Source organism: Heloderma suspectum, chromosome 2 (genome assembly GCF_057233095.1).
Source record: "Heloderma suspectum isolate Gila_16-S chromosome 2, 16-S_ref, whole genome shotgun sequence".
Classification (NCBI taxonomy): domain Eukaryota; kingdom Metazoa; phylum Chordata; class Lepidosauria; order Squamata; family Helodermatidae; genus Heloderma; species Heloderma suspectum.
In genome coordinates this window covers 243,870,765-243,896,171 of record NC_139459.1, presented here as the reverse complement: position 1 = coordinate 243,896,171, position 25,407 = coordinate 243,870,765, and the positions used below count along the sequence as shown (strand labels likewise).

At 46.4% G+C, this 25,407-nt stretch overlaps 1 protein-coding gene across 5 annotated transcripts in view; it reads left to right on the top strand.

The window, feature by feature from the left end:
• Positions 1–25,407, top strand: part of LCP2 (lymphocyte cytosolic protein 2) — an 81,564-nt gene that overhangs the window by 53,118 nt on the left and 3,039 nt on the right. For all 5 annotated transcript variants that reach the window (XR_014788365.1, XM_084838647.1, XM_084838650.1 and 2 more), the window contains 8 exons: positions 3,448–3,470; positions 3,569–3,588; positions 3,690–3,794; positions 5,048–5,082; positions 8,536–8,662; positions 19,383–19,426; positions 23,504–23,619; positions 25,231–25,308. Coding sequence is in view for 4 of the 5 variants with exons in the window: in XM_084838647.1 (XP_084694773.1) it covers positions 3,448–3,470; positions 3,569–3,588; positions 3,690–3,794; positions 5,048–5,082; positions 8,536–8,662; positions 19,383–19,426; positions 23,504–23,619; positions 25,231–25,308 (548 nt within the window). In the remaining variant the exon portion in view is untranslated. The remainder of the gene's footprint in view (positions 1–3,447; positions 3,471–3,568; positions 3,589–3,689; positions 3,795–5,047; positions 5,083–8,535; positions 8,663–19,382; positions 19,427–23,503; positions 23,620–25,230; positions 25,309–25,407) is intronic.

Sequence of the window (25,407 nt, the reverse complement as noted above, 5' to 3'; positions counted from 1 at the left end):
CTCCATTTACTTTCAGCCAAAACTAGGGATGGACGAAAGTCACTTACCTGATCCCGAAGCTTGATTCGCGGTGAGGGGGAGGCACTCCGTCCCTCCCCCTGAAATTCTGGCCAGGGGAGGAGGCGCCCCGTCCCTCCCCGCCGAAATTCTGGCCGGGGGGGAGGCGCCCCGTCCCTCCGGCCGCGAAACCTCGTCTCCTGCTGGGACGCAACTGGCAGCGGCCGCCGTCGCCGTTTGCATCCCTGCAGTCAGCCGTAATAGGCTACATAAATGTTTACGTAGCCTATCACATTTGTTTGTTTTTGTTTTTGTTTTACTTGGAAATAGCAGCGGCGGCAGCCAGTCGGAAGACCGGCCGCCGAACCGCCGCCGGAGCCACCGCTGCCAGGGACATTGGAGGAAGGTAAGTCCCATTCCGGGGGGGGCTCGGGGGGGGTGGCAGACCGTTTCTCCACCAATTTTGGGGGGCCGAATGCGCTGGCACTCGGCCTCCCCGAGATTCTTGGAGAAATTCTCTGACATCCCTAGAACACTTCCTCTTCCTAGGGGCTTCCCAAAAGAAGGCTGTCTTAGGTGTGCCTGAGAGATAAACTCAAAGCTCCAGGACCGGCATGGTCATTTTAATAGGGGTGCACGAAAGTCACTTACCTGGTCTCGCAGCTTTTTGCGGTGGGGGGGAGGTGCTTCGCTGCTCCCCCCCCGGAAGTTCAGGCCGGGGGGGAGGCTTCCCGCCTCGCCCGGCCGAAATTCAGGCCGTGGGGGAGGCTTCCCGCCTCGCCCAGCCGAAATTCAGGCCGGGGAGGAAGCGCCTCGCCTCGCCCGGCCGCGAAATTAAAAGTTAAAAAAAAAAACGCCCCCGTGATAGGCTACGTGACGATTAAAATAGCCTATCACGGCTAGATCTGCAAAGTCAGCCGTGATAGGCTACATAAATTGTCACGTAGCCTATCACGGGTGACTTTAAAAAAAAAAAGCGCGTACGCAAATGGCGGCCCCCATAGGGAGCCGCCATTCGCGTTCCTTATTTGGTCGCTGTTGTCTACGTAAATCTTTACGTAGACTACGGCGAAAATAAGGGCAACGCAAATAGCATTGCCCTTATTTTCGCCATATTCTACGTAATCTTTACATAGACTACAGCGACCAAATAAGGAACGCGAATGGCGGCTCCCTATGGGGGCCGCCATTTGTGTACGCGCTTTTTTTTTTTAAAGTCACCCGTGATAGGCTATGTGACGATTTACGTAGCCTATCACGGCTGACTTTGCAAATCTAGCCGTGATAGGCTACGTTAATCGTCACGTAGCCTATCACGGGGTTTTTTTTGTTTGTTTGTTTTATTGGAATGGCGGCGGCGGCAGCCGGTCGAAAGACCGGCTGCCGTTCCCACCCCGGATGAAGACCCGACGAACCGCCGGCCGGACCCGCCGCCGGGAGGGACATTCGCCAAAGGTAAGTCCCGTCCCGGGGGGGGGGTGCGGAGAATTTCTCCCCAAAACTTGTTCAGGGGGCCGAACACGTTGGCGCTCGGCCCCCCGAAGTTTCGGGGAGAAATTCTCCGCCATCCCTACATTTTAAAAGGTTTTTTCTTTCTTTAAACCAGTGTTGTTTTAAATAAAGAGTTTATTGCTCAGGCACACCTAAGACAGCCTTCTTTTGGGAAGCCCCTAGGAAGAGGAAGTGTTTGGCTGAAAGTAAACGGAGGCAGAGGATTTCAATTTTAAAAGAACACCCACAAACAAGGCGGTGAGCACAATTCATTTTTTAAAAAAAACGTACATGTTTATTATCGGAATATACTACACTGTGTTTTTATTTACGAAAATTCCGCAACTCTTTGTGAATGATGAAAAAAAAGCCGCATGACTGCTGGCTTCACAGGACTTCATGGTGCTGTTCCGCAGAGGATTCCATGGCACGGACTGAAGGGAATTGGATCCCATTTCAGTCCATGGTGGAATTCTCTGACATCCCTACTTGAAATGTTCTATTTTATTGTCTCTCTGGAAAATTTTACAGCATTTCACATCTCCTAAAAGGAAATAGTGTTGAGGCAAAGCAGTTGTATGTTCTTGTCTTCAGACTTGCAAAATTGAAGAGATGTTTACTACCTAGTTCTCAATGACATGCTTGCATTGTGAAAAGCAGAACAGCCACATAAACTACGTTCACTTTCAGAGATACCATACGGGATGATAGCCCTCTATACATGTTACTTGTGTGCGACTATGGATGAATCTGTCGATTTCAGTTTCTGCCTGTTTCTCATTTTTTCAGTCTTACATTTGGTTTGTCTCAAACTCTGAGAATTTCTTTAATCTTAAGGTTGGCTTGCCCTGAATTCTGAGAATTTTCTTTAAAGTTTGCATAAAAATTTATAAGCATTTTTGTGGTCCTTTCTCCTAATACTGTACATGCATGTTTGTATGCATTGGTGCCTATTATGCACATTTTTGCAAGCAATTTCTGTAACATAATGTTTTTATTGTTGTTTTCCCAAATACATGCATTTTTTTTTATTGGAGAACTCCACTGCAAAATTCGGACAAGCGCAAATTGTATATGATAACTGAGTTTAGTGTAGTGGTTCGAAAATGTGAAGCCACCTGAATGAATTTCTCCCCCATCCATACACGTAGTTCATTCATGTGTTGCAGTAGGGCCACACTGCTGGCCCCACCCTCAACACTGCATCCCTGGGCTATCACCAGCCCAAGCCTTCACTCATTGAGCACAGAGGCACAAAAAGGAAACCCTACACATACAAGTATTTGCTCACATGTAGGTTTTCCTTTTCAGATCTCTATGCTCAGCCCATGAAAGACAGAAAGCAGGGCTAGCCTCAGGATGCAACATCAGCCATGGGGCTAGCAGTATGACCCTGACGCTACTGTAATACATGGGTGCCCTACATTTTATTTATTTGTTTGTTTGTTTATATTAGGAATAGCTTACATTAAAAGAAATTTCTAAGAGATGTACAAACAGATGGCATAAGATCATAATTAAATACTGTACATTGTTCCTGTATGCCCACCTTCCCCAACTTGGTGCCCTCCAAATGTTTTGGACCACAACTCCCTGGACTCCTGACCTTGCTTCCTAGAGCAGATGTGAGTTGAGGTCAAAAACATCTGAAGGGTACCAGGTTAGGAAAGCCCACTGTATACAGAAGACAAGATTACCTTCCTGGGAATGTTTGTCGAGAAAAGTATGTAATACATGAATATCGTTGGTGACTTGCATTTATGTGGGAGAGGGGAAGGTTTATTTCACAGGTTTACTACATATTCTTGTATTTTGTCAAACATACCCATGACTCAAATCATGACATTCCATTAAAGTCACAGAATCAAACCTGACCAGGATAATCTTCACTGTATAAAACCAAACAACTACTTACCTTGACTAACTTTTTTCTTTTTACTTCATTTAACATCTTTTCAGGCAAAAGAACTTTTCCTGAAACGGTAAGAAATCCCTTCAATAAAACACTACCCACCTTTTAATACATTTTTGAAATATATTTATGTTTCCTTTTAATTTGTCTTTCCTTCCTTCCTTACAGTCTTTGACACCACAGATCAGGTATTTAATTTTCTGTGACACAAGCTGTCAGAATTATCCACTTAGCATGGCACATTAAAAGCAATTAGCTGCTATTATGCTATTTTCCTCTTTTGTTTTAGGTCTCTGGCAGAAGACTTGGCAAAGATACAAAAGCCTCCTGTTCCATCAATGGATAGATATGAAAGAAACAATCTCACCTCTAGAAGGAAGCCACCACCATTGAAGTAACCTACATAGTGCTTTGCCCTGCTATTTTCCCCTCTCTCACCAGTGCTACCCCTTAAAATTGCCTTCCAAGCTATTTTTATCCTAGTGGGGCTTTGATATAAATAGTAAATCCTACCAGGACAAAAACAACTGGGAAGAGGTGTTTCAGAGGGAACCACAGGCATGAGAACGTTTCAGCTCCCATTTGCCAGCCATGCTGCTCTTTAAGCCCCTCCCCCACTTCTAAAGAATATTGCTGCTGTAATATCTAGTTTGCCCTGTGGTTCACTTGCAAAAAGGGAGAATACTTGGGACTTCCTCATATAGTATACTGAGAAACTGTTTTGCAGGGATGGGTGAAAAATTCACTCCATCAAGGCTGGCTGGCCCTTCCTTCCTTCCTTCCTTCCTTCCTTCCCAGTTTTACCCAGTTGGCCCTTCCTTCCTTCCTTCCCAGTTTTACCCAGTCCACACCTTCCCGAACTACACAGCAAAATGTCTGTGGTCTAAAATCTGTTCAAACATGCACAGATCTGAAAAATGTGCAAACACTGTAATTTTCTAAGATATGCAAAAACAGACAATTAGCCAATGGAGATATGCATCCATTAATAGATGCATTTGAATAATACATACAAAAATACATAGGGCTTTTTTCTTTTCTTTTTTTTGGCTTCGTGGGAGAGGTGTTAAAATCCATACAGAACTGCCACAGAATGGACTTGAGAGTGGGAAAAGGAGGATGTCTACAGAAACAGACTTGATAGATCTGCCCATCCCTTCTATTATGCAATGGTTGATAGGATGATTTCATACAAAGTTATGTGCAGGCTAAGAGTAAATATTTAGTACAGAGTCAGCTGCACTAAGCAGCTTAAGGGGCAATCCTATGCATGTTTAGAAAGAGAAAAGGCCCCCAACTAACAGTATGCCCCCAGCCAGTATAGCTGACTGGGGCAAGCTGGGAGTTGGAGGCCTTTTCTCTGTCTAAACATGCATAAGATTGCACCCTCAATCTAAGGGAAGGTGCACAGGACTGTCTTTCTTCTGTGCCCATGGCGGCTTTTCCTTGCTAATAACAAATGCATTTTCACTTAGAAGCGACTAAGACTTCGGATTAGAAGCCTTTGCAAGGCTTCTGTTGCAAGCCTTGTTAATGGAGGCTAAGTAATTGGACAGTGAATTTTATGTCTTAAAAACATCACATCTGAACCAGTTATTAATGCCCACTATATATAAAATTAATTCTTCTTACCTTTTTCCCATCTAGGAACAATCATCTATCTGAAAAAAAGGCAGAAGTGAGTACACACTTACGACAAAGTCTGCTGTAGACTCTATATTTAATTTGTCACATTTGAATCTCTCTCTCTCTCTCTCTTTTTAAACTGAAACATTTGAAGCTTACTTTCCCTTGAAGGTGTTTCCAGGCACTTCTTGCACCAGGGTCAGACTAGGCTCAAGTCTGCTTAACTTCAGTGATTGCTCTCAGCAGCAGGTTGTGCATGTGCCTTTTCCTCACACCACCAGGATATGTCGCAGCAGCGGAGGGTAGAATGCAAGGGCTAGACCTGGCCCCACAGTACTGGCCCAACTGTATTGACGGAGCTCGTGAAACTCACTTGTCAGTCACTCTGCAACAAAAACAGTTGCCAGGCAGAACAACTCTGGTTCATCCTGCCTGCTGATTCCCCCACAATGAGTCTTTCAGCAGTAATAAGGAGTTCATTCGCTGCCAAAAGGATCCCAAAGAGAGGAGGAATGCCAGAGGGCAGATGTCCTTGGAGCATGTGGGTGATTAACCACCCATGAAATTTTCTCAGCTCCTTTCTGGTGGGACTTCCAGTGGCCTCTACAAGATCCATTAAGATCCACTCACAGGTCTAATATGGGTGGCCATGACAGCTACATGAGCTGGATAAAAAGCATCTGTGTGACCTAATCTTTCCTTGACAGAAAGCTCTGCTTGCAGGGCTGCATAGAGAGCTTTCCAGAATGCTCGAGGGCTTTCAAATTGGAATTCTCCATTCTATCTGAAAAGTCACTTTCAAAACTCGGGAGATCCCTCGTAGCCAGGAGCTTCAGTCAGAAGAAACTGCTAAAGCCATAGGGCACATGTGGAAGCAAAGCACTTGGGTTCTTTAGATTTCAGACCCTGGTTGTTCAAAGATTGGTAGTTTGGCAAAACATAATATTTTCAGGAACGAATTTACAAAAAGTGTTACTAGGACTGCAACCTTTGGCTGATTAATTGGTTAGATTTATTGATTAAAAATCTTTTGATTTATTAACAACGTGCGCTCCATCAGGTAGCTGATGGTCTTTTTAAAAAATTGTTGTTGTTGTTATTGCTTATACTTACACAAAAACACAGGCAGCAGGTGTTATCTTTACAAAGACACTTGTTATCCTCTAACACAAGAGAAAATACCTCTTCTGAGATGATACCTGTTGTGACATGTGTGATATGTGTGCAGGGATGGGGAGAAATTCATTCAGTTCATATTTTAATGCAAACTTACATAATTTGCACTTCCCAAAGCAATATGTGAACCAAAACCCAATTATACAATATTTGTGCTGTTCCAATTTTTGCACTACAGTTTTCCAATTCAAAATGCATAGAGAAAAACGTAACAAAATGCATGCATCAGTGAAAATTACAATAACATATTATATTAAGCTACTGTATATTAGAAAGAAGTGCATGCAAAAATGCAAATATTAAGAGAAATGTGTACAGTTTTTTTAAAAAAAAAACCCTTGTAAACTGATGTGAAAATGAGATGAAACAAGAAATGAAATATGACAAACTGAGAGAAACCAAAATTGACACACTTGTCTATCCTTACATGTGTGTGCATTATCCTAATGACAAAAATAATGCTTTTTTCTTTAGAACTGTTAATACATATGCAGACTATCTTCTGATTTATTAATCAAGTAAGACTCATAGAATCAAAGTTGGAGTCCTATACACACTTAGCTGGGAGTGAGCCCCATTCAACTCAGTGGGTTGGATCCAGATTTAAGCTGGATTAACTGCACTGGGAGAAGTGGACTTCCCCACCCCACCACTCCTTCCTAGAGCAGCCCTTCCAAACCCTGAAAATGCTACATAGTCAGGATACCTTGCTACATGGGGTGAGTTGTTGTATGTCAAGAGGTGGGAATCCCTAAAAATCAGGCAGAGGGACCGTCTATGAGCAGAACCCTTCATTTCACAGAAGGCAGATCTTAGATCCAGCATTTGTGGGCTTATGTCTGAGTAGACATGCACAGGATTGCACTGGAAGAGATCATTAATTAGGCAACTCTAATTTAATTTATTTTGTTTTCTTTCTTTCAGATGGAAGATGGCAGTATGTAACACTATTATTGTTATGTTGTTGTTGTTTGTTGTTGTCATTGTCAGTGTTGCTATTAGGTCTGATTTAGCCATTCTTTTGTAAGAGAAGTGGGCTAAGGAATTAAGCTGAGGTAATCCAGAAACATGACTTTTAAGGATGAATTTGAAGGAACAGAAAGGTGGTCCTGGTGCTGTGTTCCACTTTACGTTGGTGGAAGTCAAGCAACTTAAACTGCGCTCAAAATCATTGGAATGCTTTTGGATCCATCCTTGTGCCTGGAACCCTAAGATGTGATAGTAGCCAAGTGTATTTTCTTTTCCCAACCACTGTATTCCATGAGAAGGCTATAATAACCCTTCATCAGATTTAGCCCTGACTCATATTCATGTCTTTAACTTCATGGTTAGATACTGTTAATGCATTCTTCATGAGTCTACATGCATTTGGAAATTGTAGTTGCCTGCCTTCTGGTGGGGGTTGCTTGTTGGGAACACATTGCTCAAGGACCTGCATTGGCTTTTTCTTCCAAAAGTTTAAGGTGCTTATTTTGTCCTATAAAGCCCTAAAGTCTGAAAATTGCATACAGATATGCCCACCAATATTGACCACAGGTATGTTCTCAAATCTGCTAAAATACTAAATAATGAACATGGGAAGTCTATGCGTGTTGCTATGCCCCAAATTTCAACACTCATGCAGATGTGAAGAGAATAATAGGAAGTGTTCCTTAAGTGCCAGGAAAGCAACCTCCCTTCATTATTCCTTGGTACATGTGTACAAATTCCCAAAAAGTCAGGGTGAACCAAGCAAAGACATGTCAGAGATATTCAGGGAAATTTAGGTGTCTACCAACCATTAGCATGCCACAGTGTATATCCCACCAAATTCTGCTCAGTATGGAATTTGAGTTTTTGACAGCAAACCTGCTGTTTGACTAGTGATGGCTATGCAAGAGAATGAACTTGGAACTAACAAAAAATGGGAGATTTTTTTCATGGATTCCAACATTCTTGTTGTGCATGTGCAGAGGTCTCTTATGCCAGCATGGTACAGTAGCATTACACCAAACTTGAGCTAACTTGAGCAGAAGTACACTAACCTTGTGAAATTATTTCACTTCAACTTGTAGGTGGTAGATTGTTTTGTGTATGTAAGGTGAAGCCTTTGTAGCAGTGAAACCTGAAGACCTTCTTAAACCTACTAATTTTTCATAACTTTGATGTTTTTTGTATCTGAAATGGATTCCAGAATAAGGACAGAAATGCAGCGGACATCCAGCTAGAAAATCTAGATCTGCATAGCCTTTTCCAGAGTACAACTAACTAGTTCCACCAATTTCTTATTCACCATCCCATTCATGAACCAGTTAAATGTTTTTTGATTGTTTTGTTTTTTGTTCTCTTTGCAGGTGTTCCTCAAAGGCCATTTCAACAGCCAACTATGCAGTTATTTAACACATTCCCTTCCAGATCTAAGCCACAAACTAAACATGTTTCTTTCTCATCCCAGCTTAAACCCGAGTCATATCCAGAAAGGTTTGTTGAACTGAATTGACCACTAGTTGTAAATTATTACACTTACGTTGCAGCTTGTTCACTAGTATTCTTAATTTAATTAATGTGGTTTTAATGTTTTTATATTTTATATTGTTTTACTTTGTGCTTTTTGGTTTTAATTTATGTGAACTGCCCAGAGAGCTTCGGCTACTGAGCGGTATAGAAATGAAATTTTAAAAATTAAAGTAAATAAAATAAGTTAATTTTAATAAGTTAATTCTCTGATAAAAGGCTAATGTTCAATACCCAAATGAAATAAGAGCAATTCATGCAAAATGATTCCCCCCTCCTCACAAGTTTCTGTAGGCATCAGTCTGGAATGACTGGGTTCCCTATGGATATCTGTATTCTTCCAGAGCTGATAGTCCTTTTAGTCATCATGTAGGTTCCCCATATGGTAAGGGTACAGAAAAAAAATATGGTGGGGGTGGCAAACGGCCACCACCCCATCCCTCCATGGGACATATGACTTGGTATTCTAAAAAACTGAATGCCATGAAATGATTGGGTCAATGACTGGAATGCAAGTGGTGGAAAACCCATAGCGTATATAATCAAACACGTGAGAACTTATTATCAGGCCTACTTTATAGCAATGATGGCAGCAATGAAAGCTTATTTCTCTGCCACCTTTACACCAACACAATGCTGGCGAGCAGAACTGTTTCAAGTGGTGAGATGCCAGCTCCAGTCAGGGCTTTTGGAGCCCAGACTGGAGAACCATGAAAGGCTTGCTGTGAACAATTTGTGTTGCACTTGTGATAAAATTCTCACATCTGCGGACTCGGAAGCCATATTTTTAACAGAGGTGGATGCAGGTAGGACACTGTCTGGTCCTGTTGGTCTGGACACTTTTCAGCTGGGGCAACCTGAGGAAGTGGCAAACCTTTTGGAGGACTGAGGCCTACCACCTGTATCCTAGATTCTTGCCTATCATGGCTTTTAAAGTCTGCCAGGGCAGGTCTGGATATCTGGATCTCAGAAGTAATACATGCTGCTTTGAGGGAGAGAATGGTGCCAACTGCCCTTAAAGAGTCCCTGAAAATATCAAATCTAGACCCTTCAATCTGTGATAACAATTGCCCTGGGTCTAACATTCCATTTTTTAAAAACAAGGTTCTGGAGCAGGTGCTTGCAGAGTGCACCCGCTTGAGGCCTTGTTGGGGCTAGAGTATAGCTGCTACATGGTCAGATCTTATTACACCAATTCTGTACCAGCTGCACTGGTTGCCAGTACATTTCCAGGCCCAATTCAAAGTGCTGGTTTTGACCTTTAAAGCCCTAAATAGTTTGGGCCCAGGTTATTTGAAGGACTGCCTACATCCATAAGTACTTGCCCATTTTTCTAAGATAATTTTTGTAGCCTTGCTCACTGGCCCACCACCAAGATCACTAAGGTTGGCAGGAACTAGGGCCTTCTCAGTGCTGGCCCCTACCCTATGGAATTCTTGCCCAAGAGATACAGCTGGTCCCTTCTGTGGCAGCTTTAAATAGGATTTTAAAAACTCCTGTCTGGCTTTTAATTGGTATGCGCTGATTATGGATATTTTGAAATCATATTTGATTGAAACTGGTTTTATTTAAAATTGTTTATATTTAATATGATTTTATTAATACACTTGTATTGTTTTTATCTTGTAATAAGAGAGGCTGATACCTAATAAAGAGAAAGGATCATTAGGGATGGCAGAGAATTCTGCCACGGATTTCAGTGAGGCCGAATGCACTGGCATTTGGACCCCCAAAACCCGTGGTGGAACGGCCTCCCCCCCCCGCAGAATTCTCCCCAGGACAAAGCTTACCTGGGGCGGATGTTCCGGTGGCAGCGGCTCCGGCGGCAGCTCTGGTGGCGGTGGCGGTGGCAGCGGCAGCTGGTCTCTTGGCCAGCTGCTGCGGACTCAAATGGTGGCCACCACGGCATTTGCATAGCTGCCTTTGCCGTGATAGGCTACGTAAATACTTACATAGCCTATCACGGCAAGCAAAAAAAAACCCCAGCGTACGCAAATGGCGGCTATGGCAGCCGCCATTTGCATTCCCTTTTTTTCACTGTTTTAGCTTACATAAATATTTACGTAAGCTATTACGGCGAAAAAAAGGGGAACACAAATAGCGCAGTGGGTGCTATTTGCGTTCCTTTTTTTTCCTGCCATAAGAGCTTACGTAAATATTTACGTAGGCTAAAAATATTACGTAGGAGCTCGCTTATCTCTCACAAGCACAGCAGCTGGCAGAGATTCCTCCTGCCAGCATTCCTGGGCTAGATAGTGACCTTGGCAGTGAGAGAGCGCTGGAGGGGGGTTTGCTGGACACTCGGCACAGATGCAGGGAGCAACGACAGATGGAGGGCGCGGAAAGGAGGCACACCACTCGTTTGGCGCACAAACAACGGTCGCGTCCCGAGGACCCAAGGGAAAGAGGGAGGATCTCTCCCTAACCCATAAGTTCAGGGTCTTCCCGTGGTTCTCCTTCAAACAGGGACCAACTGCCTTACCTGGAGCTTAGGCTACCCTGCTATCCTTCCCCAGTGCTGTTCCTTGCTTTGTCGCTAGTGATTAGTATCTGAAAGAGCCATAAAGTAATAAAGGAATAAAGTCTCGGAAAGAAGTCCTCGTCGTCTGTGTCCTGAATTGGCTATTGGTGGGGACTGCGAGAGGCAGCTAGGGCGCTCCTCACAGCTTGGTCCCCATTCCTCTTTTTTTTTCTCTCTGCTCCTACTGCCTCTGGAGGCTGCCATGGACTCGGCGGTACAAGCTCTCGCGCAAGTGCCCGGTGGCTCTGCCAGAGACGTTTTCTGGTGAGAAAGGACTTTTTCAGATTTTCCGGGCCCAATCAGAGCTGTACATGCGCCTACAACCAGAGGATTTCCTGACAGAACAGGTTCGTGTGGGCTTCATCATTAATCTACTTTCAGGCGTGGCAACTAAATGGGCTTCGGGACTTCTCACTAATGACCCCCTGCTCGGGGACTATCAAGGTTTCATGACAGCGATGGTTTTGGTGACCCCCTGCGCACGCAGATGGCTTCTTGGGAGATTCACCACCTCAGGCAGGGCAAGGACTCAGTTTCCAGCTACGTGACAGCCTTTCGCTTGCTGATGCAGGATTTACAGTGGAATGATGCCGCGCTGGTGGCTCAGTTTTTGGACAGTTTGAACGACGAGATCTTAAATGAGTTGGCAAGCACACCTAGCCCGCCTACTTTGGAGGACCTCATCCAGACCTGCCTCCAGATAGATAGTCGGCTGGAGGGGTGCCGGCAGACCCAGCGGGGCGCTGGGGGCTCAGATTTCCCTCCTCCCATTCCCCCACATTTCCTGCCCCCTCCCCCACCCCCCACCACTGTGGTGGGGGCAGAGGAGACCCCATGTAGCTGGGTGTTACCCGAGCCCTGCTGCCACTGGAGGAACTAGAGCGGCAGCACGCAGAGCACCAATGCTTTCAGTGTGGAAAGCTGGGACATTTCGCCAAAATCTGCCACTCTAGACCCGCAGCCCCACTGCCTCCCCTCCCCTCCTTCCTCCTCCTCCTCCTCATCCCCCTGACTAGGCTGCCCCCCAAGGCTGTTGGGGGTCTCCAGTGTGGGGGTCAGTTCCTCAACAGGTGGGTCCCTTCTGCAACCCGCCCCCACCCTCTCATCTGCTATTGCATGTTCACCTCCACTCCACCCAGTGGGGTGGGGTGGAGACCCTAGCTTTAGTGGATTCTGGGGCTACGACCAGTTTCATGGATGAAACATTTGCTCTCTGCCACAAGATTCCTACCCTGCCTCTTCCTGCCCCGTTGGCAGTGGAGACCATTGATGGGTGTCCTCTTTCTTCAGGCGCAGTGACCCAGATTACAGCTCCGCTCACTCTGCGCGCCCAGTCCCACATTGAGCAGATTCAGTTTCACTTGGCCAAGGTTCCCCAATACCCAGTCATGCTGGGTGTTTCCTGGTTCTCTAAGTATAATCCTCAGATTTCTTGGGGGTTTCAGCAAGTGGAGTTTGTGTCTCCCTACTGCCAGGAGCATTGCCTCCCGACCGAGGCGCCAGTCCCAGTCCAAGCCTTAACCCTTTCTTCCCCCTCCTCGTCTGCTTCTGGCAGTTCTTCAACTACCGTGATCTTCCCAGAGAAGTAGGGGTGCACGAAAGCCACTTACCTGGTCTTGCAGCTTGCTTTGCGGTGGGGGGAGGCGCTTCGCTGCTCCCCCCGAAGTTCAGGCCGGGGGGGGAGGCTTCCCTCCTCACCCGGCCGAAATTCAGGCCGGGGGGGAGGCTTCCCGCCTCGCCCGGCTGAAATTCAGGCCGGGGAGGAGGCGCCTCGCCTCGCCCGGCCGCGAAATAAAAAGTTTTTTTTTTAAAAAAAACGCCCCCTACAAGTAGCCTATCACGGGTGACTTTAAAAAAAAAAGTGCGTACGCAAATGGCGGCCCCCATAGGGAGCCGCCATTCGCGTTCCTTATTTGGTCGCTGTAGTCTACGTAAATATTTACGTAGACTACGGCGAAAATAAGGGCAACGCTTATTTTTTTTTTTTAAGTCACCCGTGATAGGCTACTTGTAGGGGTGGACGAAAGTCACTTACCTGTCCTCGAAGATTTCCCGCGGTGGGGGGGAGGCGCTTCGGTGCTCCCCCTGCGAAGTTCAGGCCGGGGAGGGAGGCTTCCCGCCTCGCCCGGCCGAAATTCAGGCCTGGGGGGAGGCTTCCCGCCTCGCCCGGCCGAAATGCAGGCCTGGGAGAAGGCGCCTCGCCTCGCCCATAGGGGTGGACGAAAGTCACTTACCTGTCCTCGAAGCTTGTTCGCGGTGGAGGGGAGGCGCTTCGCTGCTTCCCTCGCGAAGTTCAGGCCGGGGGGGAGGCTTCCCGCCTCGCCCGGCTGAAATTCAGGCTGGGGGGGAGGCTTCCCGCCTCGCCCGGCCGAAATTCAGGCCGAGGAGGAGGCTTCCCGCCTCGCCTGGCCACGAACTCCAAAGTTTTTTTTTTGTTTTTTTTTAAACGCCCCCGTGATAGGCTACGTGACGATTAACGTAGCCTATCACGGCTAGATCTGCAAAGTCAGCCATGATAGGCTACGTTAATCGTCACATAGCCTATCACGGGTGACTTTAAAAAAAAAAAGCGCGTACGCAAATGGCGGCCCCCATAGGGAGCCGCCATTCGCGTTCCTTATTTGGTTGCTGTAGTCTACGTAAATCTTTACGTAGACTACGGCGAAAATAAGGGCAACGCAGCATTGCCCTTATTTTCGCCGTAGTCTACGTAAAGATTTACGTAGACTACAGCGACCAAATAAGGAATGGGAATAGCGGCTCCCTATGGGGGCCACCATTATCCATACGCACTTTTTTTTTTTTTTAAAGTCACCCGTGATAGGCTACGTGATGATTTACGTAGCCTATCACAGCTGACTTTGCAAATCTAGCCATGATAGGCTACATTAATCGTCACGTAGCCTATCATGGGGGCATTGTTGTTTTTTTACTTTATTGGAATGGCGGCGGCGGCAGCCGGTCGAAAGACCAGCTGCCGCCTCTGCCCCTGTCGAAGACCTGCCGAACCGCCGCCAGGACCCGCCGCCAGGAGGGACATTCGGGAAAGGTAAGTTCCATCCCGGGGGGGGCGGAGAATTTCTCCCCGAAACTACTTTGGGGGGCCGAATACGTTGGCACTCGGCCCCCCGAAGTTTTGGGGAGAAATTCTCCCCCATCCCTACAGAGACGTATGCGGCTTTTCGGGATGTTTTTGACAAGAAGGAGGCTGACCAGCTCCACCGCCATCGTCCTTTTGACTGTGCAATTAACCTCATTCCTGGGGCAACCATCCCCACTGGCCGGCTGTATTCGATGTTGGAGCCGGAACTTTGAGCTCTGCGGGAGTTTTTGGACACAAACCTCAGACGTGGCTTCATTCACCCCTCCTCCTCCCCCGCCTGCGCCCCTACCATCTTTGTGTGCAAAAAATCAGGAGAACTCCGCCCGGGGCACGTTTTCAGAGCATTGAATTTGTTCTCGATCCCCGACAAGTACCCCCTCCCCCTCATAGCGGAGATGCTGGAGCGCCTGGGGCGAGCCAAGATTTTCACAAAGTTGGACCTGCGTGGCACCTACAATCTCATTCGCATCTGGGAGGGGGATGAGTGGAAGACCTGCTCCAGCACCCGGTACGGAGCATATGAATACCTAGTGATGCCGTTTGGGCTCGCCTGCGCCCCCCCCACACACGTTTTCACGTTTTATGAATGCCATCTTCCAGGACTATTTGGACACTTTCCTCATTGTGTATCTCGATGATTTACTTATATTTTCTGAGGACCCCCACGCCCATCAGCACCATGTCTCCACCGTCCTCCAGCGCCTCCGCAAGCACCATCTTTATGCCAAGCTGGAGAAATGTGCGTTTGACCTAACCTCTTTGGACTATCTTGGCTACATTATCTCAGCTGACGGTATCAGGATGGATCCTGCAAAGGTCCAGGCTGTCCTTTCCTGGCAGGCTCCATCCACCAAGAAGGACTTGCAACGTTTTCTGGGGTTTGCTAATTTTTACAGAAAGTTCCTGCCCAGCTTTGCTCGGCTGACATCTCCTCTCACGGACCTCCTTAATGGCAGGAAATCTCCTTTTCATTGGATGGCATCTGCCCAACAGGCTTTCGAGGAACTTAAGAAGCTTTTTAGTTCTGAGCCGATCCTATTACATCCCGACCCAAGGAAGCCTTTTGTAGTGCAAACTGATGCCTCTGACTTTGCAGTGTGGGCGGTGCTTTTTCAGCCAGATCGGGCGGGCGGCAGGTTGCAACCCTGCGCCTACCACTCCAGGAAGCTGAACATGTCTGAGAGGAATTATACCATCTGGGAGAAGGAACTGTTGGCTATCAAGTCCGCTTTGGAGACCTGGCGTCATCTTGTGGAGGGGGCACAGCACCCGGTCGAAGTTAGAACCGACCATCGCAACCTGGAACATCTTCAGACAGCCTGTGCCTTAAACCAGTGACAGATTAGGTGGTCACTTTTTTTCCCCTGGTTCTACCTTAAGATTTGCCATGTGATGGTCTCCGACAACCTACAAGCAGATGCTCTTTCTCGTAAGCCAGACCTCCAGCCAGGGGGTGAGGGAAATCCCCCCTCTCTGATTCTTCCCCCCGAGAGCCTGGCGGCAGCTGCGGTACCTCACTCTTGGGAGGAACTTATTCACTATGAACAGGCTCAGGATGCTTTTGTCCGCACAAAAGTGGAGGAATTGGGGCTAGCCTCTGGCCTCCCCCACTCTACCCCCTTCTCTTTGCGAGGTGGCCTGCTTTACCATTCCGGCCAGGTCTATGTGCCTTCTAGACCCCTCCGTGAGAAGGTCCTCCATCAGTGCCACGACTCCCCCACCGCTGGGCATTTTGGCTTCGCCAAGACCGTGCACGGAGTGTCGCGGGATTTTTGGTGGCCTCGTGTGTGTTGGGACGTCAAGACCTATGTCGCCTCCTGCTCAACCTGCCAGCGGGTGAAGGCCCCCTCAGGCAAGCCCACAGGCTTGCTTCACCCCCTGCCTACCCCCTCAGGACCTTGGAAACTGCTCTCCCTTGACTTCATCACTGACTTGCCTCACTCACATGGTAAGACCACTATTCTGGTGGTGGTGGATTTGTTTTCTAAGATGGCCCATTTGCTAAGATGGCCCACAGCCAGGGAGATGGCGGAGCTTTTTTTGGCACATGTTTTCCGGCTCCACAGATGGCCCGAGGGTCTCATTTCAGATAGGGGGGCCCAATTCACTGCCCATTTCTGGAGGGAGCTACTTGGGCTTCTCCATGTGATGCTCCGTCTTTCCTCCGCCCACCATCCACAGACGGACGGTCAGACCGAGCACACCAATGAGACTCTGAAGCAATATTTGCACTGTTATGTCAATTACCAGCAAAATGACTGGTTTTCCTTGCTGCCTCTCGCAGAATTTGCTTATAACAATGCCTGCCATGCTTCCACCCACCAAACTCCATTTTTTGCCAATTTTGGTTACCACCCCAAGCCTTTCCCATCCACCCTAGCTCCCTCTTCAGTGCCGGCGGCCCATGGCTTTTTAGAGGAGTTGTGAGCGGTACAGCACCTCTTACAGGACTCCCTCGAGCAAGCCAGGACAGCCTACAAGGCCTCTGCGGGCCGGCGGCACCAGCCGGGTCCGTCTCTGCAACTGGGGGACTGGGTTTGGTTGTCCACCCAATACCTCCCCTCTCACTCGCCCGCAAGGAAGCTCGCGCCTCACCGCATGGGGCCTTTCCAGATTATGGCCCAGATTAACCCTATTGCATTTCGCCTGGCTCTCCCCCCCTCCATGAAGATCCATCCTGTTTTTCATTGGTCCTTGCTGTCCCCCCTGGTTTCTGGCGACCCTCATTGCTCAGCCAGCTCCCCCCCGCCGCCAGTGCTATTGGAGCGGGAGGAGGAGTTTGAGGCACGGAGATTCTGAACTCCCGCCTTTCTCGCGGCTGCCTGCAATATCTGGTGGACTGGAAGGGGTACAGGCCAGATGAGTGATCCTGGGAACCCACGGAAAATGTGCATGTTCCGTTGCTGCTGAGGCGCTTCCACCAGCTGTACCCCCACAAACCCGGGGCCCCAGGGGAGGAGCATGAGGGGGGGCCTCATGAGAGCGGGGATGATGTCAGGGTGGAAACTGAGCCAATAGAGCCCCAGAGCAGTTCTGATTCTGAGGAGGAACAGCAATCCGTGGGAGAGGAGCTCGCTCATCTCTCACAGGCACAGCAGCTGACAGAGATTCCTCCTGCCAGCATTCCTGGGATAGATAGTGACCCTGGCAGTGAGAGAGCGCTGGAGGGGGGCTTGCTGGATGCTCGGCGCAGACGCAGGGAGCGATGACAGATGGAGGGCGCGGAAAGTAGGCATAGCGCTCCTTTGGCGCGCAAACAATGGTTGCATCCTGAGGACCCAAGGGAAAGAGGGAGGATCTCTCCCTAGCCCATAAGTTCAGGGTCTTCCCGTGGTTCTCCTTCAAACGGGGACCAACTGCCTTACCTGGAGCTTAGGCTACTCTGCTATCTTTCCCCAGTGCTGTTCCTTGCTTTGTCGCTAGTGATTAGTATCTGAAAGAGTCATAAAGGAATAAAGTCTCGGAAAGAATTCCTTGTCGTCTGTGTCCTGAGTTAGCTATTGGTGGGGACTGCGAGAGGCAGCTAGGGCGCTCCTGACAAATGGCTGTGATGGGGAACCAAGGGTAGGCTTTGCCCTTGTAGGTTCCTTTGAACCATGTGTAGCACAGAAGGACTTAAAACAAAACACATACTTGGGTTATCCCTGAATCCTCCAAATTGGTGCAAAAACTGTGTGTGTGTGTGTGTGTGCGCGCGCATGTGTGTGTTGGCAGTAAGGGCAAAACCTTCATGCTAGCCAGAAGAGAAACAGGCTTCCCTCTGAAAGGAGAAGACCTTATTAGAGGCAAGTAGATGAACTAAGCAATTAATGAATGAACTCATTGACAAACTCATTTCTAACTGAAAAATGTTCCTTTTTTAAACTTTGGTTGTGGGGAAGTTTTCCCCCAAGATCAAAACAGACACAATGGCATGTGATGAGAGTGAGGTTTGAGTTTCCCACTCTAAGTATCTAATGCAAAAGTGGAGAGTGCAAGAAGAAGGTTAGGTAATGTCCATATTTTGGGTGTGGGTCCTTAACCTTGATAGATGCTAATGGTTATTTGCATGTTTACCACTGTGTTTGCCAGTATTTACTCTATGATGCTTTCCATGTGTCTGGATGACTTGATTGCTCTAGGAACCTGGCAGAGAGTAAGGCATATGCATATTCCGAAGGCCCCAGGCCCACAAGCCAGAGGTTGAGGAACCATTCCTATGTGATATGTTAATAGTGGATAGACAGTATTAGGGATGGCGTGGGTGCCTGATTCCGTCCAGGAATCTGGCGGAACTCCCCTGCCCACTCCTCGAGCCCCTTCCCCCTCTCTCCCCCTGCCTGTGCTCACTGAGCCCCTTCACTCACCCAGGTGGCAGTATTGAGCTCCACAATCGCCGTTTGTGGGGGGGGTGATCATGAAAATATGCACATTTGCTTATACGGAAGATGGGGCCATGAATAGGCCATATAGGCAAGATTACAGGCATTTGCTTGCATGTAATCTTGCGTATGTGGGCGATTCACAGCCCTATTTTGCATATGTGTGAATATGCGCATTTGCAAAAATGCACATATTCATATAGATGCAAATATGCACATTTGCGAAAATGTGCACATTTGCGCATATGCAAAATGGGGCCTTGAATGGCCCATATATGCAAGATTATGGGCAAGCAAATGCCTGTATATAATCTTGTATATATGCACGATTCATGGTCCCATTTTGCATATATGCAAATATGCACATTTTCGCAGTCACCATTTTATTTTTCAAAAAATGGTGATCATGGAGCTTGATGAGCAGCATGGAGTTTGAGCGTGGGTCTGGGTGCATGCAAGCAGGGGCTGGGGCTGGGCAGGCACCCAGAGAACCCAGATGGCAGGCGGGGGCTTCCCTAGTCAATATGCACTGTGACTTTGCCCTGGTTACAAACCTCTGCTTGGTGGCTTTGCCAGACAAAAATGGCTTCTTTTTTTAGTCAAGGTGCCAGAAGTTACTGAAAAATGGCAGCATGGCATACTTGTAAATAATTAACAACATAGATATCATTTCTATATGCTAATCATTATTTATTTTTACAGCACTATTTCATCAACTGGATCACTACCATCACACCTTCAGCCAAGTATGTATTTTAAAAAATGCTCATGAATGTTCAGCTTACATTTTGAAACATCGAATTGTAGACACTGCTGTCTTAAACCTTTTCCATTAAATAGACAGAAAGAAAATACTAGGGATGTCAGAGAACTCTGCCATGGATCTCAGTGAGGCCCCCCCAAAATCCGTGGTGGAACGAAGCCCCCTGCCCCATCACCCCGTGAAAAGCGTGCAAAACGGAGCACTTACCTAGTGCCATTCCCGCCGCTTTGCGAATGGCGGCCGCAGATGCGGCCGCCATTCGCTTCCCCATTTAGGCCGTGATAGGCTATGTAAATACTTACATAGGCTATCACGGCAAAAAAAGGGAACGCAAATGGCGGCTGCCATAGCCACCGCCATTTTCGTTCCTGGTTTTTTTGCCATGATAGGCTATGTAAATATTTACAGAGCCTATCACGGTAAAAAAACAGGGGCGCAAATGGCATAGCAGCTGCCATTTGCGCCCCTGTCTTTCGCCGTGATAGGCTACGTAAATATTTACATAGCCTATCATGGCCAAAAACAGGAACGCAAATGGCGGCCGCTGTAGCCGTTGCCATTTGCATCCGCAGGCTCCACACGCCTGCGAATGCACCTGGCCGGCGGCTCTGCGGAGTTGCCGCGGAGCCGAGCCAGCCGGGTTAGGATTTCAGGGGGAGGTGCAGAGCACCTTCCTCCCACCGCGAATCACCCCTGTGAAAAGGTAAATGACTTTCGTACATCCCTAGAAAATACTGTGTGATAAATACACATTTATAAAGAATTGGTAATCCAAACATGTGGGTTTTGAGTTGTACCTCAACATGCTCATTAGCTCATCTAAATCACATACTTGCAGCATGTATGCTAAAAGGATAGGACCAAATTTAGAGTTGCTGTTTCCCAGTTTAAATCCAAAAGCCACTGATAACTGGTTAGGTAGAGCTTTAACTCATGTAATAGAAGTAGTGAGATCATTACAAAATGGTGGCAATGCGTATGGATACATGGCAGTAAAGATGGAGAGTGACTAAGTGGCTTGCCCCAACTTTCGTTCCCTGTTCCCAAATGGTTTTGCCACATCTTTCTGTCCCCTAGCCCTGCTTTCTGCAGTCCTTGGCTCTTATTGGCCACCCTGCTTTCCCTCCTGCCTCCTTTTTTCTTCTTTTTTTGATGTCTTGTGACAAATTTGTCCTTGCCTAGGGATATTAGGATATGGGATCTCTGTATTTAGCTTGATCATGGATCAGGATATAACATATCCCAATGCCATATTCCAGAAATGAAGGCATAATCCAATGGTGAGCAGCCATTCCCACCGATTCTGTTCCACAGGCAGTGCCCAGCACTTGTGCAATGGAGATTTAGTGCTTCTGGAGGCAACCCTAAACAAACAGAAATGCTCATTTCTGTATTGGGACAGGTCAGTGGAGCTTGCATCAGAGAGCTCCACCACCTTTCCCCATTCCAGAAACGACTGTTTTGCTTGTTTCAGGGCTTGACCCTGGAAGCACTAAATCTAGGGATGGATGAAAGCCCCTTACCTAATCCCGCAGCTTTCTTCGTGGTGGGGGGGAGGCGCTCCGTCCCTCCCTCCAAAATTCTGGGCACGGGGGAGGCGCCCCATCCCTCTGGCCGAAATTCTGGCCAGGGGGGAGGCGCCCCGTCCCTCCGGCCGCGAATCCTCCTGGCCGGCTGGGACGCAAATGGCGGTGGCCGTAGCGGCTGCCATTTGCGTCCCTGCAGTCAACCGTGATAGGCTATGTAAATCCTTACGTAGCCTATCACGGCTGACTTTGGGGGGGAGGAAAGCGCATACGCAAATGGCGGCGCCCATGGGCGCTGCCATTTGCGTTCCTTATTTGGGCACGTGTAGTCTACGTAAACATTTACGTAGACTATGGCGAAAATAAGGGCAACACTATTTGCGTTGCCCTTATTTTCGCTGTAGTCTACATAAATGTTTACGTAGACTACACGTGCACAAATAAGGAATGCAAATGGCGGCGCCCATGGGCGCCGCCATTTGCGTATGCGCTTTCCTCCCCCCCAAAGTCAGCCGTGATAGGCTACGTAAGGATTTACGTAGCCTATCACAGTGGTTTTTGAAAATCTAGCCGTGATAGGCTACGTAAATCTTTATGTAGCCTATCACGTTTGCTTGTGTTGTTGTCTTTTTTCACTTGGAAGTGGCGGCGGCAGCCGGTCGGAAGACCGGCCGCCGCCGCTGCCAAACCGCCGCCGGGAGCCACCAGCGCCAGGGACATTCGGCAAAGGTAAGTCCCATTCCGGGCGGGCGCAGGGGGGGCGGACCGTTTCTCCACCAATTTCCGGGGGCCGAATGCGTTGGATGTCGTGGAGAAATTCTCCGACATCCCTAACTAAATCCCCACTGTGCAAGTGGTGGATGCCACTTACACAACAGAATCAACAGGGCAGCCTCCTATAGACAGAAATGGTGGTGAGCCCTGCATGCAGATGGGCAGCACTGGATACTGCCCAAGGTGTTACCAAATAAATTGGAAGTTTACAACATTCTTGGTATTACCATGGAAAGTTTTTAAATAGTGGAGTCTGAGATCAGGTGTCTTATCTTTTCCTTTAAAATCTCAAGCAGTTTTTACATGTTATGATATAAGACATTAAACAAACAAAATATAAAGCAGTTTCAAGTAAAACTCATTTTTTAAATATTCTAAGTTTAGTTCTAAAAGCACTGGCTTTAAAAATTAAAATTCCTTACCCCATGACATTTCTGAACAGGGCGCAAAAAGCAGTCAAGAAGCCAAGGACAGAACAGGTGATATGTTCTGTGAGGACAGATGTTGCATCCCTGTGAGAACCCATGTTCAGTTCTGAAGTCCTTATATTTTACCTCTCATATTTAAATGTTTCTTTTTTTGTGCTGCTTACGTGATTTTTTTTTTTTTTTTACAAATAACACAAAATTTAGAGCAGCACATTCTAACCCTGAGTTATTATTTTTTCCAAAATTCCCAGCTATATTTTGGAGCGATACATTTACTTCATGCCCTTTTTTCCTGGTTTGCTTTTCCCGAGTTTACATGGGAAAATGGTTCCACCTTGATTTTCCCATGTTCCTTTAACAATAACAGACTCAGAGGTCAGTGAGAAGTTATAGCATGTCAGCACAAATGCTTTTGTAAGAATGCCTCTGTTAGAATCAAACTGTTTCAAACTTAATACAGGAATATATCATAATATTCCATTTGCTTCTCTATGAAAATCATAGGTTAGAATTTTGCAGCTTATGAGAAAAATGTGGAAGATTTTTGGATAAATAATTCTATTTTGGGTAAATATTTGCAATATTATGCAGGTTAGTGCAGAAGTCTTGCAAGATGCAATGGCTTCTGGGGCAAATATTTGTCACACACTGCTTTCTTAGACCCTTGAACTTGGTGGTGTTCCCTACAGTTTGGCCTTGCTTCTTCCCTGCCTTCTTTCCTAGGTGGTCTGTTTCACTTAACAAATGTCTTGTTAGTTTCATGGCAATAACTGGCTTCCACTCTAACATGCTTCATAGTGATGATGCATTTAAATTCCTTTTCCAATGTGCTTCATATGCTTGTCTCTGAATGATTATAAAATTGCACTTATTCCTCTTTCTTTTCTTCCCTGCTTCAGTCAGGGATGTAACTGGCCTTAAACAGCAACTGGCAAACTGAAGGCAAAGAGTGGGCAAGCTGACTCCTTGCAAATGTGGGTGCAGTCAGCTTACATATAAGTTATGACTAAGCAGTCATAACACTAACAGCAGTCAGAGAGATGGTGATCTTAAGGGTCAATCGCTTCTAGAGCCTCTCTCATCCCCAATAAACTACCAACGTGCTTGTATTACGCCCCTTCCATTCCTGTGAGATGTTGAGTCATACATTCTATTTTTCATCAGATTTGTATCAAGCAAAGCTGTAGCAAAACATAAAGCTAATCAAAACTCTTAGTTTTTATCTATGTCAAGGCTCTATCAAGCTCATATGGTATCAGGTTCCTTAACTATGTCTCAATATCCATTCAGTGGACTTGCTTTAATTTTTAAATATTTTCAACATTTCTGAAGGTAACATGTCCAGATCCTTTTCCAAAGCTGATGGCAGACCACCATTACCCATTCCTAACAGACAGAGCCCGCAACTTCCCAGAGCTGAGAATGAAGAGGTGGAACAATGCCACAAGGTACAAGAATGCCACCAAGCGATGTTGAATATACTACTATGAATTTCTGGCAGATTATTTATGTGATGGAATCTCAGACTCAGCTCCTGCCTGCAAGGGAGCAAGGCATAGGAACACTGGGCGAGACAAGGTGAAGGAAAGCAAACTCCATGACAAGGTGCAGCAAGAAGCTGAGTTCTTTTAGCAGTCAGACCAAAGAAGGGACCTGATGGGGGGAAACTTTTATAGAGGTCAGACTTTGTCACATGATGTGACCTGGCCTAACCTGGACTCTCTTTACTGGCTGGCCATCATGCAGTTCCTCTCTTTGTCCAAAGCTCAGTGTTGGTGTATAGACTAAACCCTACCTGACCCACTCAAGCCCTTACACTGAACTCTAAATTTTTTTAGCCTACATTCATTCAATACACAGTCATTGCTTAACTATTCTGGAGCATCCCCAAGCTATTTATTTATTATTTAAAATATTTTTAACCTGCCCCTCATTTTAAGATACCAGGGTGATTTAAAAAAAATATTAAAAATGAATATCCACAAATATAATACAATAAAAACAAACATTACAATAAAAACAGATCCAAGGTGTAAAAAGCAGAGCAGACTAAGCTCAAACCAAGCTAACACAAGTCTTTTGTTGATTGGAATTTCCTCCTCTCCATAAGCTACTGCTTAGATCATTATTGAGTACCGTTAGATATGCACTATGAGATCACTTGGGAAAACTGATATGCTTCTCCCCACCATGTCCATACCAGTTTAGGAACCCTTAGAAATTATTCTAACTACTTGTTTTTTTCTGATTTTTAAAAAGAGAAACACTGCACCATTCTGGGGGAAAGCATTTATTTACTGTTTTAAAATTTGGTGGGGAAAATCCTTGCCATCCCCTCCACCCGGCAATACTGCCCTGCCATTTTGCAAGCCATTTTTGGTTTGGCTTTGTTTTTTCCTGTTTATGATCATGTCTGCAAGTTAGGAAAACTCTGATCTCTGGAAATGACAAAGAGTAGGGAAAAAATTGCAATAGTTCTTGTACGCATAATAATTCAGAACAATGTAAAAGGAGCCTATGTAAATGTAAAATTGTTATGTTATTCTAATGTTAGTCCATTAGAAAAAAAAGATCAAAACATAACTATAGAGTGATACCTTTTATAACAGCAACTAAAATCTCACAAAGTAGTAAGCAAGCTTTGGAGTTGTCACATTCAACAGATCTTCTTTTCAGGATGAATTTTAAGCGGAAAAAAAAAAAGGTGTGATGGGCGGGAGAAAGAAAACATATCTCTGGGTACGGTGAAGAAGCTCCACAGTCTGCAGTTTGTAACTGACTTAAGACATAATGCAGAACGTTTTATGCAAGCTTAATTAGGCTAGATCTGTACTAGGTGGAAAACAGTTTTAGGCTGCACAAGAAAGCCACTGGGAAAAAGGGCTTCAAGTGATCAATGTAAACTGAAGAAAAGAATGATTGGATACTTCTTCAACAAAGCATTCTATTAATGAATACCATTCCTGCCTCTCAGCACTTTGTATTCTTTTGCTCTACATAAGCTTACACACTAATAAACAGCTCTCTGTTTCTCTTTTCATTTGGCTCAACTCTATCAGAGCTCCCCAAATCAGAAATGGTATGCTGCTGATATCACCCGCTCAGAAGCAGAAGTCGCCCTTAGGAATATAAACCAGGTGAAGAGTTAAATTAAATATCTGTGCATATGTTAATATGAGAAAACTGTTGAATAACAGATACACTGAAGCTAACCCTGAACACATTTACCTGAAAAT